The 19,520-nt window shown below is 40.2% G+C and overlaps 1 protein-coding gene across 1 annotated transcript in view; it reads right to left on the bottom strand.

The window, feature by feature from the left end:
* Positions 1 to 19,520, bottom strand: part of babam2 (BRISC and BRCA1 A complex member 2) — a 126,802-nt gene that overhangs the window by 100,772 nt on the left and 6,510 nt on the right. The window contains exon 4 of the mRNA XM_084045254.1: positions 11,672 to 11,766. Within this exon, the coding sequence (XP_083901380.1) occupies positions 11,672 to 11,766 (95 nt within the window). The remainder of the gene's footprint in view (positions 1 to 11,671; positions 11,767 to 19,520) is intronic.

Genomic DNA, 19,520 nt, shown 5'->3' with positions numbered 1-19,520 from the left:
GTCTATCTACAAAGTGACAAAGTCTATCTACAAAGTGACAAAGTCTATCTACAAAGTGACAAAGTCTATCTACAAAGTGACAAAGTCTATCTACAAAGTGACAAAGTCTATCTACAAAGTGACAAAGTCTATCTACAAAGTGACAAAGTCTATCTACAAAGAGACAAAGTCTATCTACAAAGTGACAAAGTCTATCTACAAAGTGACAAAGTCTATCTACAAAGTGACAAAGTCTATCTACAAAGTGACAAAGTCTATCTACAAAGAGACAAAGTCTATCTACAAAGTGACAAGTCTATCTACAAAGTGACAAAGTCTATCTACAAAGTGACAAAGTCTATCTACAAAGTGACAAAGTCTATCTACAAAGTGACAAAGTCTATCTACAAAGTGACAAAGTCTATCTACAAAGTGACAAAGTCTATCTACAAAGTGACAAAGTAACTAAAGTTTTCAAATGAATGTAGTGGAGTAAAAGTACAATATTTGGATCCGAAATGTGGTGGAGTAGACGTAAAAGTATTGGAAATTGGAGACACTCAAGTAAAGTACAAATACCTCAAAATTGTACTGAAGTACGGCACTTAAGTAAATGCACTTAGTTACTTTCCACCACTGTCTGCCCCACTGTCTATCTGTCTGCCCACTGTCTATCCCCCACTACCCACCAGCCATTAAAATAACCTCCATGCCATATTGGACCCGGTGGTTGGAGTGTGTGTGTGTGTGTGTGTGTGTGTGTGTGTGTGTGTGTGTGTGTGTGTGTGTGTGTGTGTGTGTGTGTGTGTGTGTGTGTGTGTGTGTGTGTGTTTTGTCACTCCACAAAGTTAACGTCAGCCGGGGGGGGGGTCGATGAAGGGAAAACATAAAAGTAAGTGAGGGACGTCCTAGAAGTGGGGTTGGAAAGGAAGCTGTGCTAACATTAAGGTACTAAATCAGTCGTCAGGTCCGGTTCCGACGGCCCGGGCGGTCAGGTCAAGGCGAGTGTGTGTGTGTGTGTGGCAGTGGTGGAAAGTAACTAAGTACATTTACTGAAGTACTGTACTGTAATTTTGAGGTATTTGTACTTTACCTGAGCATTTCTAATTTCCAATGCTTCTGCTTCTACTCAACTACATCTCAGAGGCAAATATTGTACTTTTACTCCACTACATTTATTTGAAAACTTGAGTTACTAGTTACTTTGTAGATTCTGATTATTATTACAAAACATACATTGACCTTGTACATTTCGGCCGTTTGAAAATAGTCGATCTACAAGCTCGCGACACATTGTGAGCTTGCAGATCGGGTATTTTCAAAAGATTTTTATACAAAAACTTGGAAATGGGACATTCTGCATAATGAGTACTTTCGACTTTTGGCACTTTAAGTATATTTTGATACCAATACTTTTGTACTTTCTCGCCAAGAAAATGTTGTATTCCGGACTTTTACTTCAAACAGAGTATTTCCACATTGCGGTATTGATACTTTTACTGAAGTAAAACATGTGAGTAGTTTTCCCACCACTGGTGTGTGGAAAGTTCACACTGGGACACACACACACACACACACACACACACACACACACACACACACACACACACACACACACACACACACACACACACACACACACACACACACACACACACACACACACACACACACACACACACACACACACACACACACACACACACACACACACACACACACACACACACAAAATGGAAGGGAAACATGAAACAAAAACAATCTTATGGAAATCTAATCTAATCTTGGCATCCCTCTCTGCTCTGCAAGGTTGGAGTGGTGAGACCGAGCAGGGGTCAGAGGTCAAAAGTAAAAGATAAAAGATACACAAACAGCGTTTGTAAGTGAATGACACAACATTGGTTATTCCTCATTGGGCCTTTGCCAAAAGAGCTCTGTCTCAATAGCCTCTTTGCACAACACGCCTTCTGCATGTCCACGCCTCAAACACACTCAATAATACACACACACTTATAACACACACACGGGTTGGTATTACCATACTTGTGAGGACACCTACGTTTAAGAAGGGCAATTCTATGAATGTCATTTTTACATTTATTATTTATTTTGACATTTTTAACCCTAGCGGTGGTTCTCAAACTTCTTCATGTCAAGGACCCCCAAAATGATATGTAGATCAGATCTACAAGCTCTACAGATCTACAAGCTCATAGCGCGGCACCGAGTGCCGGGCTATGAGCTTGTAGATCTGCTATTTTTGAATAGCCAATGTATAAAATATGGTTTAAGTGGTTAAAATGACGCTATATTAACTAATTTAGCTGGGTTGGGACCCCCCCAAAGGACCCCTGGGGGTCCCCGGACCCCACTTTGAGAACCAATTGCACAGCTAAAATAGCCGATCTACAAGCCCACAACGTGAGGCGCATGAGAACCAGGGAAAATGTCCTGACAATGTCTATTACTCAAATTCTACAAAACTTATGTGTGTGGCCCCCACAAAAGTAACACACACACACACACACACACACACACACACACACACACACAGTCTTGGCCACTCCTTTTCAGAGTCTGTTTAGCCAACGGCGTGTACTGTAGCCTTTCTTCACCCAGCCGGAGCATTGTGCCGTCTCTTTCATCTCTTTCATCACTCCTACACTGATATTCAATACGGTTATCATTTGAAGGTAAAATTACATTGTTTGTTTTTAAAGCACTGAATGGACTGGCTCCTATTTATATTTTTGACCTCCTGTCTCCCCACCAACCCACCCGTAATCTCAGATCAGCGCACAAACTTTTACTTGACCCCCCCCCCAGACAAACCTTGTGACAGAAGGTGACAGGTCATTCGCTGCTACTGTAGGGCTCCATTTCTGTGGAACCAACTCCCCCTGCAAGTTAGACAGGCCACCTCGGTATCCACTTTTAAAAAATCTTTTAAAAACTCATTACTATAGAATGGCCTTCAGCCAGAATGAATAGTCACCTAGTTCGCTGGTTTCACTCGTATTTTTGGTCTTATTATTTTTGTATGGTTTCCTTTGTTTTTAAATGTTCCATCATTGTATTGCCTTGTATATTTGTATTGTATTGCCTTATATATTTCCAGTGTATGTATTGTAATTGTATTGTTAAGCACTCTGTAAACCTGTTTTTGAAAAGTGCTATATAAATAAAGTTTATTATTATTATTATAAACCCATTAACCCATTAAGACCTGAGGCCGCTTCTAAACATTTTCTAAATCCTAACAGTTTTTTGGAAAAAAATATAAAAAAATAATTTTCACGATTTTTCAAAAATAGCAGATCTACAAGCTTGTAGATCTGCTATTTTTGAATAGCCAAAGACATCTAAAGTGACACAGATGCGTTCCAGGTATCAATGGGTTAAGAGACCTGAGGCCCATTCTACAAATGCCTTCTAAAATCCTGACCCAAGTTTTCTGAAAGACTTCAAAAATGTATTAAAAAAATGACAACAAATGTATCAATGTTCCTATATACTGTACATAGCAACAAGAACCCCAAACAGGGTTTTCGTCCTGGAAAGGTATAGTTACAAATAGGAGTTCCCGCCCAACATGGGTTAAGAGACCTGAGGCCGCTTCTACAAATGCCTTCTAAAAATCGGTCGAAAGCCTTTTCGTGACACGGGACCCTCGAAATGATATTGTATTTGGCAGCGGACCCCCCCCCCCCCCCTCCATCTGAAAATGTTTTGTGCCAGGGACCCCCCAGAAGAGAAGATTTCTGCTAAAATAATTCAAAGAAAAATCTTACACTTTCAAGATTTTGCAAAAATGTTCAAAAGTAGCAGGACATGCTGTGACACACTGTGAGCTTGTATATCTTTTATTTTTTTGAGAACCACTGTTCTAAAGCACTTTTCTAAATCCTAAGAGTTTTCTGGAAAAAAACTTGGGTTGCTATACATAGCTAAACTCTAGAATGACACAGACGCTTTCCCGGTCTCAATGGGTCGATACACCAGGATAATGTGTGGGGTTTTCAGCTGCAAAGATTTACAAGTTAGGACGATTTTCAGTCACTATTAACTATATTACAATTGACAGAATAAGAATATTTTTTATTATTGCCGTGTATGAGGAACTGGAGGAGGAAGTCGTCTCGAGTTCTCCCACTATAGGCCTTTGGTTCAACATGTGTGCATCACATGTGTGGCTTTGTTTAGCACAACGCTAAACCTTTCTGGATTAGAGAACAGGGATGGATGTCTCTTGTCTAAACAGAAACATGGATAACAAAACTGCAGCCGAGCCCCTTTGAGTAGAGGGCCAAAAACACTGGGCTCAAACAGAGGAGGCTAATGATACCCTTTAGCCGGCTATAAACAAGAGGAACATGTTGCTGAGACATGAGGAATTCAGCTAGGCACTGAGAGACCGGCTAAAATTAGACCATGTGTTTACCACCTTAGACACACACACACACACACACACACACACACACACACACAAAAAGAAAAAAAGGGCTTGAAATCTGTTGCTTTTTTTTTTTGCCCCAGAGTGATAACAATGCACCAGTGGTGGAAAAAGTACTCAAACGTTTTACTTAAGTAAAAGTATCAATACTGCAGTGTAGAAATACTCATGTAATTCGAGGATTCTAAATTTACTCAAGTAAAAGTAAAAAAGTATTGGTATCAAAATGTACGTAAAGTACCAAAAGTAGAAAGTAATCATTGTGCACAATGTCCCATTTCACAAGTTTTCATATGTCTAAAATGTATAAAAATCTTTTGAAAATAGCAGATCTACAAGCTCACAACGCGTCTCACCGCGACGCGTTGTGAGCTTGTAGATCGGCTATTTTCAAATAGACAAAGTTTAAATAGGACTGAAGTGGTTAATGCATGTTTTGTAATAAGCAGATCTACAAGTTCGCTACAAGATCTACAAGTTCGCAGATCTACAAGTAGATCTACAAGTTCACAAGATCTACAAGCTCACAAGATCTACAAGTTCACAACGATCTACAAGCTCACAACGCGTTGTAGATCGGCTATTTTCAAATAAAATCCTGCGGGGAAATTATAATAAGCAGATCTGGCAACCCTGGACCCGGGTATACATCCGGGTTAGGACGTGAAAGTTACGTATTGCAGCTTTAAGCCCTACTGTATTGTCGTACGGTGTCAAGCGGTGAAAACATCCGATCTACAAGCTCACTAAGTGTCACGATGCGACGCGTCGTGAGCTTGTGGATCAGATATTTTCAAAAACTGTTTTGGAAAATGTCTCATATTTTTTATGAATTTTCTAAAACATTCCCAAAAATATGAACACCAGGTTTAAGTGGTTTAACCACTTAAACCCTATGTGGTTGACCGGAGTCCCGCAGGGCTCTATACTGGTGTCCTTTCTGTTTTCTGTTATTGTGGGGAAAGGCTTTCACAGAAAATAGCCGATCAACAAGCTCACAGCTTGTTGATCGGCTATTTTCTGCCAAAGTCTTCCTCACAAAGAGGATGCTGGGGTTTAAGTGGTTAAATATTATTGGGTAGAGTATTATGACTGCACTGTCCCAACCGGTCTTTACGGCTTCAGTGATCACAGTGGTGTAAAGTAACTAAGTACATTTATTGAAGTACTGTACTTAAGTACAATTTTGAGGTATTTTTTACTTTACTAGAGTATTTCCAATTTTCAGTAATTTTACTTCTACTCCACTACATCTCAGAGGCACATATTGTACTTTTACTCTACTACAATTATTTGAAAACTTAAGTAACTAGTTACTTTTCAGATTACATTACATTACATAACATTACAGTCATTTACCAGACGCTTTTATCCAAAGCGACTTACAATAAGATATAAATGATTACATTATAAAACACACATTAACCACTTTAGTCCTATTTTATACCTAGGCCATTTGAAAATAGCAGATCTACAAGCTCACAACGCGTCGCATCGCGACGCGTTGTGAGCTTGTAGATCCGCTATTTTCAAACATGTTTGAAAATAGCATCTTTTACTTTTGGTACTTTTAAGTACATTTTGATACCAATACTATTGTACTTTCACTCAAGTACATTTTGAATTCCGGACTTTTACTTGTAACAGAGTACCTCTACATTGCAGCATTGATACTTTTACTTAAGTAAAACATTTTGAGTACTTTTTCCGCCGCTGCATCATCAGGGTCATGAAAACACAGGGACGTGGTTGGCTCACACCGTCACTCAACATTTACGAGGCTCAGCTCGTTGCTGGTAAAGCGGAGCGCTTGTCCCCGCGTTTCCTGTGGTGTTTATGGTGGGAAGAGTAAGGATTCTGTTGGGAACGCACGTCTTTTACACAGTCCAGAGGGGACGGACTTACTGAAAATGTACAGGAGGGGAGAAAACATGAAACACTGTGAGGGGGAGAGGAGAACGAAAGCCAGGGGAGGACAGTGGTGGGAAAAAGTACTCAAATGTTTTACTTGAGAAAAAGTATCGATACCGCAATGTAGAAGTACTTTGTTACGAGTAAAAGTCCGGAATTAAAAATGGACTTGAGTAAAAGTACAAAAGTATTGGTATCAAAATGTACTTGGAAGTACCAAAAGTAAATGTACTAAAATGTTTGAAAATAGTCGATCTACAAGCTCACAACGCGTCGCGATGCGACGCGTTGTGAGCTTGTAGATCTGCTATTTTCAAATATCCTAGGTATAAAATAGGGCTGAAGTGGTTAATGTGTGTTTTATAACGTAATAATTTATATCTGCAAAGTAACTAGCAACTAAAGTTTTCAAATAATTGTAGTGGAGTAAAAGCACAACATTTGCCCCCGAGATGTAGTATAGACAATTGTAAATAATACTCCAGTAAAGTAAAAAAGTATCTCAAAATTGTACTTAAGTACAGTACTCGAGTAAATGTACTTAGTTACTTTCCACCACTGGAGGGGGGGGGGGGGGGGAGAGATTATATGTGAAGCCTGGCCCGAGCAGAAAAACGAGAGAGAGGAAGAATGCGAAGCGATAGAATCAACAAACGGGGGGCTGCCAAGCTGCTGGCTCAAACTGAGGTACTTCCCCTTATGTGCACACAGCTGGATTTATGAGACGGTGAGCAATAGTCCCCTCCTGTCTCCCAGACTCTGACACAGGCAGGGGAATTTAACTTCCCTGTGCTAGGGCCGCTGTAAAAATAGCACGGTGGTGGACAACCGCGAGCGCTATAGTAGCCTAATAGCAACAACAACAATGGCACCTTCGCCCATGGGCCCCCGAGAGTGCCTTGTCTGTGTCGCTCAGCATCTCCCGAAAAAACACGTCCACCTGGACTTTTCCCCCCCCGTCTCTGAGCTAAGCCTGCGTCTCGGGGTTGTCAGAGAACTTGACACATGGCGAAGGGCTGTGTGTGGTGGGGTTTCACTGTGAGTCCATGTGTCAGGTATAGAGCAGCGGTTCTCAGGGTTTTTTTTTTCCCTCCATTTTCCAGGACCCCCAGTTTCACGTACATAAGGTCACGGACCCCCCCATCTGATACGTAGGCCTGTCGCAATTATTACAGAATCGTCCAATCGCAATCATTTTTGCATAATCGTCAAAATGTTGAAAGATTTTCACACATTTCCGAATATTAAAAATAGCAAAAATAGCAGATCTACAAGCTTACAACGCGTCATGAAGTGACGCGTTGTAAGCTTGTAGATCTGGTATTTCTGCTATTTTTACATGTATGAAATTATTAAATATGTCAATTATTGTTTTAGTATATTTATGTTGTCATATCTGCACCGTGGAACTTTATATTACGAAGCCTAAAAGGCAAACAGAAAAAGAAAAAAAAAAAATTCATATGTTCAATGCCAAACACACAATTAAATCATTAATCACATTTATTTGTGTGACAATTAATCGTCAACTTAAATTTGTAATTGTGACAGCCCTACAATACGTTTATATTTTTTCTGGTACCCCCAATCGTTTCAAGTTTGACGCCACGGCTGCGTCACTCGAGGAAAAACAACTGATTTCTCAGTTGAAAAATCAATTATTTCTCATCGAGGAATACGATTGTGCAATGGTGTATAAAATGGCCCTCAAGAGTGTGAGTGCTAATGAAATGCTTAATTGGGTTGGACAAAATTACAATAAATTTGAATTGGTCGTATCCTAATACGGTTTGGCCACACAGTCTTTAGTGAGACAGAAAGGATTGAGTATGAAGAATAAGTTATGACTACACCACGTTTTGAACTCGGACACAGCTCACACAACCAACTGCTGAACACATTTCTCAATTTGCTCGATCTTTTTTTTCACATTTCAAGGCTGAAGCAAAAGCCCACTTTAACCCATTAAAACCGGGAAAGCATCCGTGTCATTTTAGCATTGGCTACTCAAAAATAGCAGATCTAAAAGCTCACACGAGCTTGTACATCTGCTATTTTCGATTTTTTTTTTTTTTTAGATCTTGAAAGCGTTCGAAAAATGTTGAATCATTTTGAACTTTTTAACACAAATCTTCTCTTCTGGATTTTCGGATGCGGGGGGGGTCCGCGGGCCAAGAGAACCACTGGTCTAGAAGGCATTTGTAGAATCGGCCTCAGGTCTTAACCCATTCAATCCGGGCCAGATCTACAAGCTCATAGATCTGCTATTTTTGAAAAGCGAACAATTTTCTAAAGCGAACATTTTGAACTCAAATCTTTGCTTCGGGAGGTCCCTGGAACAAAATATTTGACAAAATATAAATCGTTTTAGAAGACATATATATATTCAAACTTTTCACACACAAAAAATAGCAGATCTACAAGCTCATAGCGCGGCACTCGGTGCCGCGCTATGAGCTTGTATATCTGCTGTTTTTGAATAGCCAAAGAAATGGTGTTGGCTAAGAAAACAACAGGCCGTGTTTGCAGGTGGGAAGCTGGGCAGAGAGGGCCATATCTGTTGCTGCGCTACAGTGACTCCTACAACAGCTTGGCCAGGGCAAGATATTCACTTGAACAAAAAAAAACATATATATATATATATATATATATAAGATTTGCCACAATTTTCACGATAAAAAAAAAATAGCAGCTCATAGCGCGGCACTCGGTGCCGCGCTATGAGCTTGTATATCTGCTATTTTTTTTTTAATTCACAGGTGAAAAGAAGCGTTGTGTCACGTGTACAAAGCCTCAGCTATACTTGCTCAGCAAATAGCAGATATACAAGCTCACAACGTTGTGATCTTGTATATCTGCTATTTTCGGCACGCAACACCAGCGTGCAACTAGTATAAATCAGGCTTAAAAAGGGATAGTTCACCCAAAACATTACTTTTTTTCCTATGGATTAGTCACCCCATGGAGACTTGAATTCATGGATTTTTTTTTTTATTCCTAAACCAATAATTTGATGCCCAGCGGACCGGTAGGCAGCGGTTCTGGTACGAGACACAAAGGAGACTCTTTGTGTCTCCTACCGGAACCGCTGCCGGTCATCGAATTATTGGCTTAGGAACGTGACAAAAACAAAAACGTATCCATGAATGGATTACAATCATAGCCTGGACCCGTGGAGATCCATAGTAATACTCAGCAAAAGGGTACATTAATAAATAATGTTAAACAAAATGACATTTTAGCTTCTCAGCCTATACCTTTTTGATTGACCAGATTTTTTTAAATGTTTTATGATACTGTTGCTGATGATCGAAATAAACTCTCTCTCTCCATCTTTCTACAAAAACATTCTTCGCAAACTCCCTCATGCTGGCATAAGTTTGCTTGTAACTGAGTCGTGACTTAGTTTCTGCTCTTTATTTAAAGAAAAAGAAAGAAAATAATCACGGCGGATCGGTTCCAGGTAAAGAGGGATACACAACTAAAGATATGCACGTAATGTAAAAATGTTATTGACCACACACACACCCATTGTGCTGGTTTGTTGTGAACTACACAGTAAAATCCTCACGTATCCGCTTGTAACTCAGAGAGTGTACAAATAGACCCCGAATAGTCTCAGTCCATTTCTCTCTCTGTTCACTTAGCCCATTCAATACGGGAACACATCTCTGTCATTTTATTTCTTTGGGCTATTCAAAAATAGCAGATATACAAGCTCATATGCCGCGCTATGAGCTTGTAGATCTGCTATTTTTTGGGTGAAATCGTGAAAACTCGTGCAAATCTTTGAATATATATTTTGTAAAGCGAACGTTTGTAAAAATGTTTAGTTCCAGGTACCTCCAGAGGCAAAGATTTAAGTTACAAATGTTCGCTTAAAAAACATATATATATATATATATATTCAGGGTGCCTGCTGGCCTAGCAGTCCAGGCGCAGACCACATAGGCTGGTAATCCAGTCTGACAGTGTGTCGCGGGTTCGACTCCCAATCCCGACGGCCTTTGCTGCCATATCTCTCCCCATTTCCTGTCAGCCTTACTTTCCTCTCAAATAAAGGCAGAAAAAGACAAAATATATTTAAAAAAAACATTTTCACGACTTTTCAAAAATAGCAGATCTACAAGCTCATAGCGCGGCACTCGGTGCCGCGCTATGAGCTTGTAGATCTGCTATTTTTGAATAGCCCAAAGACATCGTCAAATGACACAGATGCGTTCCCGGTGCTCACTGGGTTAACTCCGAGTTGCCTTGCTCTTGGCAACAGTGGGATGTGGCTCTAATTCATCTCCCTCTCGCTGCTATAGCGTCACTCAGTGCACTGCATTTACCATCAGCAATTTGAAGCATCTGTCTGACATTTTCAGACCACAAAATGGCATCACGTTGCACTGACAAAAACTGACAAAAACTCCAGTGTTAACAAGTGGCGGGGGGGGGGGGGGATGACAGAAAACAAACCCAATGGCAAATTTGTTTCCTGTGCTACAGAGAGGACATAAATTTGTTGTAAAACACACCCATACGACATACATGTGACAGGCTGTGGTAGAGATTGCACTTAAAGCTGCAGTCTTATTCGAATGAATACAACATTATTTGAACCGATCTGTATGGTAGAGTACAGAGATGGAAGATGTACATTTTTTTTCCCACCTAAGTAAAAGTATCAATACCGCATTGTAGAAATACATCTAGTAAAAGAAGAATTTTCATGCAGTAAAAGACCTGCATGAACATTTTACTTGAGTAAAAGTAAACAAGTATTGGTATCAAAATGTACTTAAAGTACCAAAAGTAAAAGTACTCATTAGGCAAAAAGTCTAATTTCTCAAGCTTTCAAATGTACAAAAACTTTTTCAAAATAGCCGATCTACAAGCAAAATTAGTTATTTTCAAATAGCCAGAGTATGTATATATATATAAATATAGGGCTGAAGTCGTTAATGTAGGTTTTGTAATAATAATCTAAATCTATAAAGTAACTACTGTAGTAACTCAAACTCCACAACTAACTGTAGTGGAGTAAAAGTACAATATTTAGTGGAGTAGAAGTAAATTGAAAGTATTGAAAATTTGAAATACTGCAGTAAAGTAAAACAATACCTCAATATTGTACTTAAGTACAGAACTTGAGTACATGTACTGAGTTACTTTCCACCACTGGTAGAGTATAACAAAACACAACTATACGTGTGCAGTAGATGGAGGCAGTATCCCTATACTCTTCTTCCATCGAGAAATAACAGACCGCAGAATGCTGTGACTGACCAATCGGAATCGAGCGTTCAATCAAGCCGTGTTAATAAAGATGACGTAACTCACCGGTAGTTCGCCGGGTTCGGGTAGAAACTCTGCGTCCTCCCCGAAAATAAAGTCTGGCGGTAGCTCTGGATACCGAGTATTGAATATGATGTCCCCTGCAAGGAAAACAAAAAAAAAGGAAAGAATTCACATTGCTATAGACACATCTCATGGGAGGAAAAAGGCATCTTGCACCCTCTGTTGAACAAGTATTGCGTGTAATACTGGTACTCATAAACAACATACTATATCTGGCATTCAAAAGTACTTTTACTTCTACTCCACTACATCTCAGAGGCAAATATTGTACTTTTACTCCACTACAATGACTTGAAAACTTACTAGTTACTTTGTAGATTTTGATTATTATTACAAAACATACATTAAGCACTTCAGCTCTACATACATTTCGGCCATTTGAAAATAGCAGATCTACAAGCTCACAATGCGTCGCGATGCGACGCATTGTGAGCTTGTAGATTGGCTATTTTCAAATGATATTTATACATTTCAAAACGATTGAAATGGGACGTTCTGCAAAAGGAGTACTTTTACTTTCGGTACTTAAGCATAATTGAATGCGAACGCTTTTGTACTTTTACTCAAGTTCGTTTCGAATACCAGACTTTTATTGGTAACAGAGTATTTCTACATTGCGGCATTGGTACTTTTAGTAAAAGTACAAAATGTGAGTACTTCTTCCACCACTGCATATTAAGCTAAAGATGAGCTGTGTGTAGCCTGGCTCTGCAGGGATCTAGAGAATCTTTTAACATCGCTGGTTGTCGGCGCGGGGGTCCCTGGCACCCCCAAGGGTTCCCCAGTTAAAGGGATGATAGTTTGTTACCAACCAAATGAACCCTTACGGGTGTGTAATTCAAAAGAGGGTAAGAATTGGAATGAAATGGGCCGTTACGGCCCCACTTGGTTCCATGTATGCACTCTCAAGAGTTAAATTGACACCCAGGATTGCAGACCTGTGTCCTAGAGATAAATACTGTATCAAATGGGGGTGAATTCATGGATATTTTTTCGTTTTTGTCGCATTCCTAAGCCAATAATTTGGTGACCAGAGAACCGGTAGGCAGCGGTTCCGGTAGGAGACACAAAGGAGACTCTTTGTGTCTCCTACCGGAACCGCTGCCGGTCATCAAATTATATAATTAAAACAAAAAAAAAACTCCATGAGTTCAAGTCTGACTCATCGATAGGAAAAAAGTCATTTTGGGGGTGAACTATCCCTTTAATGCGTCTCAAACTGGGGGTTAGAGTTAGAGAGTATAACTGTTTTACATGGCGACAGTAATAATCCAAGATACTGTAGACATTCATCTCAAACCAGTGGAGCTGCTGGTGAAACTGTCAAACAGTGGTATAGCAAAGGATCCTATTCTTTCAAGCCAGTGAGAGAGCGAGCATTGATGCAATAGTTAACCCATTAAGACCGGGAACGCATCTGTGTCATTTTTAGATTTCTTGGGCTATTCAAAAATAGCAGATATACAAGCTCATAGCGCGGCACTCGGTGCCGCGCTATGAGCTTGTATATCTGCTGTTTTTGAAGAAAAAAAAATGTCATGAAAATGTGTACAAATCTTTGAATATATATATATACATTTTAACTCAAATCTTTGCTTCTGAGGGTCCCTGGAACAAAATATTTTCAGATGGGGGTCCGCGGCCAAATACATATAATTTTGGGGGTCCTTGACATGAAAAACTTTGAGAACCACTGATATATATATACCAACATACATTTAAAAAAAAAAAACTGTTAGGATTTAGAAGACATTTGTAGATTCCCCCAGAAGCAAAGATTTGAGTAAAAAAATATATAAATATATATATTCAAACATTTGCACCGATGTTCGAGATTTTTCAAAAAATAGCAGATCTACAAGCTCGTAGCGCGGCACTCGGTGCCGCGCTACGAGCTTGTTGATCTGCTATTTTTTGAATAGCCCAAAGAAATAAAAAAAAAATGACACAGGATGCGTTCCCGGTCTTACCGGGCTAAACGGAATAGGCTCAGGCGAGGACAAGACAACACAACACACTAGCCTATCACACGGGGTGCTCTGTGTGCAGCTATGGAAAAATCAAGGCCTGGTTCACCATGTTCAAAACAAAAAAAGAAAATGTTATGTATTATGTTACACAATGCTATTTCTGTCCATTCTAGGCTGTTCTGTTCTTGCTTTTCCGCGATTGTGTGTGTGTGTGTGTGTGTGTGTGTGTGTGCGGTGCGCCGGGGACAAGCAAGAGGAGACAAACATACACATATGGCAGTGTTTTTCCAGTGGGGAAAGTGTCAAACAAGGAGAGAGGAGAGAGCGGAGAGGAGAGGATGTGCTGTAAATCTGTTACAAAGAAGGGCCTGGAAGCCAGTCAGACATGTGGGTCCAGTATACAGGGCTCAGCCCTAACCCATGGGGGGAGAGCTGTGTAAGGAAATGGGAGGCCTTGTTGGCATCGGGGTTCTTTGTACACGTTTTTTAACCTTACATAGCAATCAGGCCGACAAACAATGGCAGAGCCTTTGGAGAACTGAATAATTGGTCAATAACAAGCTAATAAGAGAACAACGGTAAACGACCGCCAATCAGCGTGCAGCAGCGCCCGACCACAGATGTAGTGAGGTGGAGTTGGGAGGGGGGGGCTTAGCGTGCACTAATAATGGGGCACGGTTCCCTGCCAGTGTGTGCCATGCTCTTGCACGCGATCGGCGGGCAGGTCCAGACACTGGCAAAAAAAAAAAGGGGTTAGAAAAAAAGCAGTGGTGGGAAAAAAGTACTCAATTTTTTTTTACTTGAGTAAAAGTACCGATACTGCAATGTAGAAGAAGTATACTCTGTTACAAGTAAAAGTCCGGAATTGAAAGCTTACTTAAAAGTACAAAAGTATTGGTATCAAAGTATACTTACAGTACAAAAGTAGAAAGTACTCATTATGCAGAATGTCCCATTTCACAAGTTTTCAAATGTATACAATTTGAAAATAGCCGATCTACAAGCTCATCGCGACGCATTGTGAGCTTGTAGATCGGCTATTTTCCAATGGCCGAAATGTATATAGGGCTGAAGTGGTTAATGCATGTTTTGTAATAATAATCATAAACAAAAAAGTAACTAGTCACTAAAGTTTTCAAATAATTGTAGTGGAGTAAAAGTACAATATTTGCCTCTGGGATGTAGTGGAGTAGAAGTAAAAGTACTGAAAATTGGAAATACTCCAGTAAAGTACAAATACCTCAGTCAAAATTGTACTTAAGTACAGTACTTAAGTAAATGTTGTGTTACTTTCCCCCATTGAAAAAAGTGAAGAAGAAAAAAACCTAGGGCCCTTGCATCCTTGACTAAACAAACACTCTTCCTCAGGCTAAATCACAGGAAAGTACATCAACCAGTAAACTAACATCAGAAGCAACGCTGCATGCCACGCCAATGGCACTTTTTTCCCTCGCTCCCTGCCGGGTCTGCCGCCAGTGCCACCACCGCTGTGTGAGTGTTGAAACATTCAAACACACATATCGATGACAAATAGAACGTTGGGTTGTTACACCGTCACGTGGCTAATATAGCATATAGGCTATGTACCTGTAGAACTGCAAAATATCAATCCTACTGTAAAAGATGCAAACTCAGTGATGCAATGTGTGTGTTTTTTTCTTCTTAACTGTGTATAGCTGATCTTAGATCTGAATTTTATTCATTTCACTGTTTTATTATTATTATTATTTATTTATTTATTTATTTATTTTATTTTATTTTTTATACCTTCTTTCTATACCTGACTTTGTCCGTGTGTGTCAACGTTCTGATTGGTCAGGTGCGTACGTCAACAAAGTGATTGGTCAAGCTTCACGTGACACGTGGCTATAGGGCATCGCAGTTGCGGCCACTTCCGGGTTCCACTCGGTGCCGGAAGAAAACACTCAATGCATTTTTCCCATTGACTTTTCCAAAAATATTTATATCAATTCATTTAAGCCTAGAATCAAGCTATCCAGGCTCCCAGTGAATCATGACCATTAAACGTTTTTTTCTGTGATTTTTTTTATTTTTATATTTAATTATATGATATACTATATTTAATAAATACCCTTTGTTTTGCCGTTTTCAAAAAAGTTTTTTCACAGAATCAAACGTTTTATGGTCATGATTCACTGGGAGCCTGGATAGCTTGATTCTAGGCTTAAATGAATTGATATAAATATTTTTGGAAAAGTCAATGGGAAAAATGCATTGAGTATTTTCTTCCGGCACCAGGAAGTGGGCGGGAACTGCGATGCCCTATAAACACATTATAAACACATATCGATGACAAAATGTATCAAAGGCACCGCTACCTTCACAAAGGGTGTGATTTTTTTTTTTAATATGTAGCACTCTGAGATTTGGTTCAAATTTAAAGTGCGTTACAAATAAAATGTATTAAATTACAAATAAAATGTATTATTAAACTCCATACATGGGCAATATGTACTCTGACAACGTGTAACAATGGGTCGTCCATAACTGGGGCACGCGTTTCCAACTGGCATGGTTCCCCGAGTGGCCCGGTGACGGTCTAGTAATGATAACTATAGGCGCTCCGCAGCAATGAGTCAGCGCGGGGCATTCTGAGGAGGAAGGAAGGGGGAAGTAGAACACTAGGAAGAGGAGGAAGTCAAATGAGAAACACAGGAGGGTTCATCAGCAGAAGAACTGTCTGGGTCAAAATTGTCATTTAACCCTTTAAGACGGGGGGAACGCATCGGTGTCATTTTAGATTTTTAGCTATAGGCTACAACCACTGTTTTATACTTTGGCTATTCAAAAAATAGCAGATCTACAAGCTCATAGCGAGCTTATAGATCTGCTATTTGAAAATGTGTGCAAATCTTTGAATATATATATTTTTTTTTAAACCACATTTTTAACTCTTAAATCTTTGCTTCTGGGGGTCCCTGGAACCAAACCTTTTTCATGTCAAGGACCCCCAAAATTATATGTATTTGGCCGCGGAAAATATGTTGCTCCAGGGACCCCCCCTCCTTTATAAAAAATATATATATTCAAAGATTTGCACAAATGTTCATGATTTTTCAAAAATAGCAGATCTACAAGCTCATAGCGCGGCACTCGGTGCCGCGCTATGAGCTTGTAGATCTGCTATTTTTGGATAGCCAAAGTGTAAAAATAATGGTTAAAGTGGTTACATAGTCCTAATGGGTCCAATCCAAGGGGGCGGGATCAAAAGAATGGCTCTGGACGCAATTGATTAGACCTACAACCAACTACCAATTACAGTCTCTCATATTTGAATACTGGACCCTGATTGGTCACCCCCGACTTCGGGAGCAGGAAATGGAAAGAAAGAAAGAATGATTGTCATGATCATGTTGAGCTACTGTATACCCAGAGAAATCATAAGAGTAGTGAAAAAGCAGGCTGACATGGTTACAAGTGTTTCTATGTTTGTATGAATGAAAGGTTATTGTTACTGGAGTACCTGAGCGGTCAGAGCATCATAAACCCGGGACACTCTTGCGTGATTGAATGAAACATAAGACTGTGTAAAAGCTAATGGATGGTGATGGAAAAATGTTTTTTTTTTGGTGTGGTCATCATAATCCACTCAAAACTCAGAAATAGCTGCAAATTCACGGAGATGGCATGTTAAAGGACCACTTCACCGATTTTCAGCCTATCTTCATATAATTGGTCCTCACTAATGCTCACTAAGATGACACCATTTCTGTCTACTTGTGTCTCAGAGGAGGGCTGTGGACAGTTCAGAGAGAGAGAGAGAGAGAGAGAGAGAGAGAGAGAGATAAAGAGAGAGAGAGAACACAAGCTCTCTTATGATGCGTTTCATGAACCATTAGTTGAGAGTCAGAGCATCATGACATTCAGCCCGGGACGCTATTGGATGAAACACTGTAGCGCTAGTTCAGAAGGTATGACATAAGACTGGACCTGAGTACAAAGTGTTATTTTCATGCATGGGAAGGCAGATTTCCTGATTGGAGGAGGAGGAATGATGAAGGAGGAGGAGTATGAGGAGGGGGGGGTAGCCTGGTAAACCCCTCCCTCCGTAAAAATCTCATTTCCATTTGATATCAGGAGTGAGTCTGGCCTGCAGGGCTGTCTGGGCGTTTCTGCGGAGTTCACAACATGAACTCTCCAATCAGCGTCCTCGCTCATTGTTCTGTGATTGACAGCGGAGGTTGGCCAATCGGGTGTGGAACCCGAGTGAACCCGAATGGAGCCGAGTGCAGCCGACCGAAATGGGACGGCCGCCATTGAAATTATGTCCGCTGTTTTGGTTTCGGTTTTAAAACTTCAAAACGCTCTCAAGCTTATTTTTTGAGGCACGGAATTTACTTTTAAGATACCGTTCGAATAGAATTTAGTTGTTTAACTTCATAAATGTGGTCAATTAATCATGACAGAGCCTATTTAAAAATAAAAATTCAGAGAACCGGCAGGGGCCGGCAGTGACACGCATGTATCCGAATAAACAAAGCAACCTATTTTCGGCATGGCCCTCTCAAAAGTCCCCTTGGCTGGTGGTGGGGGAAACGAACCGCTGATTGGCTGAAGGGGAACAAACTGCTGATTGGCTGAAGGGGAACGAACTGCTGATTGGCTGAAGGGGTTGTCAGTCAACGGTACTAATCCCGCCCAGCTCCCGGCCACAGCCAAATTGCCCATACAGGTCTGCAGACCAGACCAATTGCTGAAATCAAATGCAAATGAGATTTCCGGAAGGGGGGGGTTACCAGGCTAAGGAGGGGGAGGAGGAGAAGGAGAAGAAGAAGAAGATCGCACAATGCCTGAGTAGATATAAGTCTTTCTGCATTTGCCAGCGTCTTGAACTCACAACCTCAGACACTAAAAGGCAAGTCATGATCATGTTGAGGTCTCTGCCAAGTGAGAAACCACTGACGGCTTCACTGTGACTTTGGGCAATCATCAGGGATTGCCTGAGAACTAGTGTCAAAATTCAGTTATCACGACAAAATTCTAAGAACGTGTACGTGCTTCATCAAGACTTCACTTAGAGACGTCAGTAATTTACGTTTCATAAAAGATTGATTGCTCCACAAATGCCAGATGAGGAAGTTTGGCATAGGTGTGCAAGGCCTTGTTTATTTTCATGCCACAGGAAGGCACAGTTCCTCGTAGAAGAAAAGGAAAACAATGGCAAACAAGCAGATGTCAGCAGATGACAGCCGCCAGGCCCTAATTACTTTACTACAACAAGATGTGACGTAAATCATGTCATTTTGCCCGAAACACTCATGCGCATACTAATGTCATCTTATGTGGAAAGATCTAAGAGCTTTTTAAAAAGGTAAAGAATGCCAAATGAGCTGGAGTAACATTGTATTTACAACTTATTTTTTCCCCTCGCTGAATGTTTTTACACCTGCACATACAAGCTTCAATTTCCGTGTACACTGCTGCAATCTGAAATGAATAGACATCTGTTCAAATCACTTGGTGATCAGTATTTTCAACACACACAGAAAAAAAAACTGTTTTTCCAATCCAGCTCTCCTTTCTTCAGCTATCTTTGAAATATTGTCATTCAGTAGCAGTGGTGTAAAGTAACTAAGTACATTTACTCAAGTACTGTACTTAAGTACAATTTTGAGTTTTTTTTTTTTTACTTTACTGGAGTATTTCCAATTGTCATTACTTTTACTTCTACTCCACTACATCTCAGAGGCAAATATTATACTTTTACTCCACTACAATTATTTGAAAACTTTGGTTACTAGTTACTTTGTGGATATTATTACAAAACATACATCGCCCACTTCAGCCCTATATACATTTCGGCCATTTGAAAATAGCCGATCTACAAGCTCACAATGCGT

This window comes from Gymnoscopelus microlampas (assembly GCF_963454915.1).
Source record: "Gymnoscopelus microlampas genome assembly, chromosome: 20".
Lineage (NCBI taxonomy): Eukaryota > Metazoa > Chordata > Actinopteri > Myctophiformes > Myctophidae > Gymnoscopelus > Gymnoscopelus microlampas.
The sequence above is the reverse complement of the archived record's forward strand: the minus strand, read 5'-3'. Positions and strand labels throughout refer to the sequence as shown.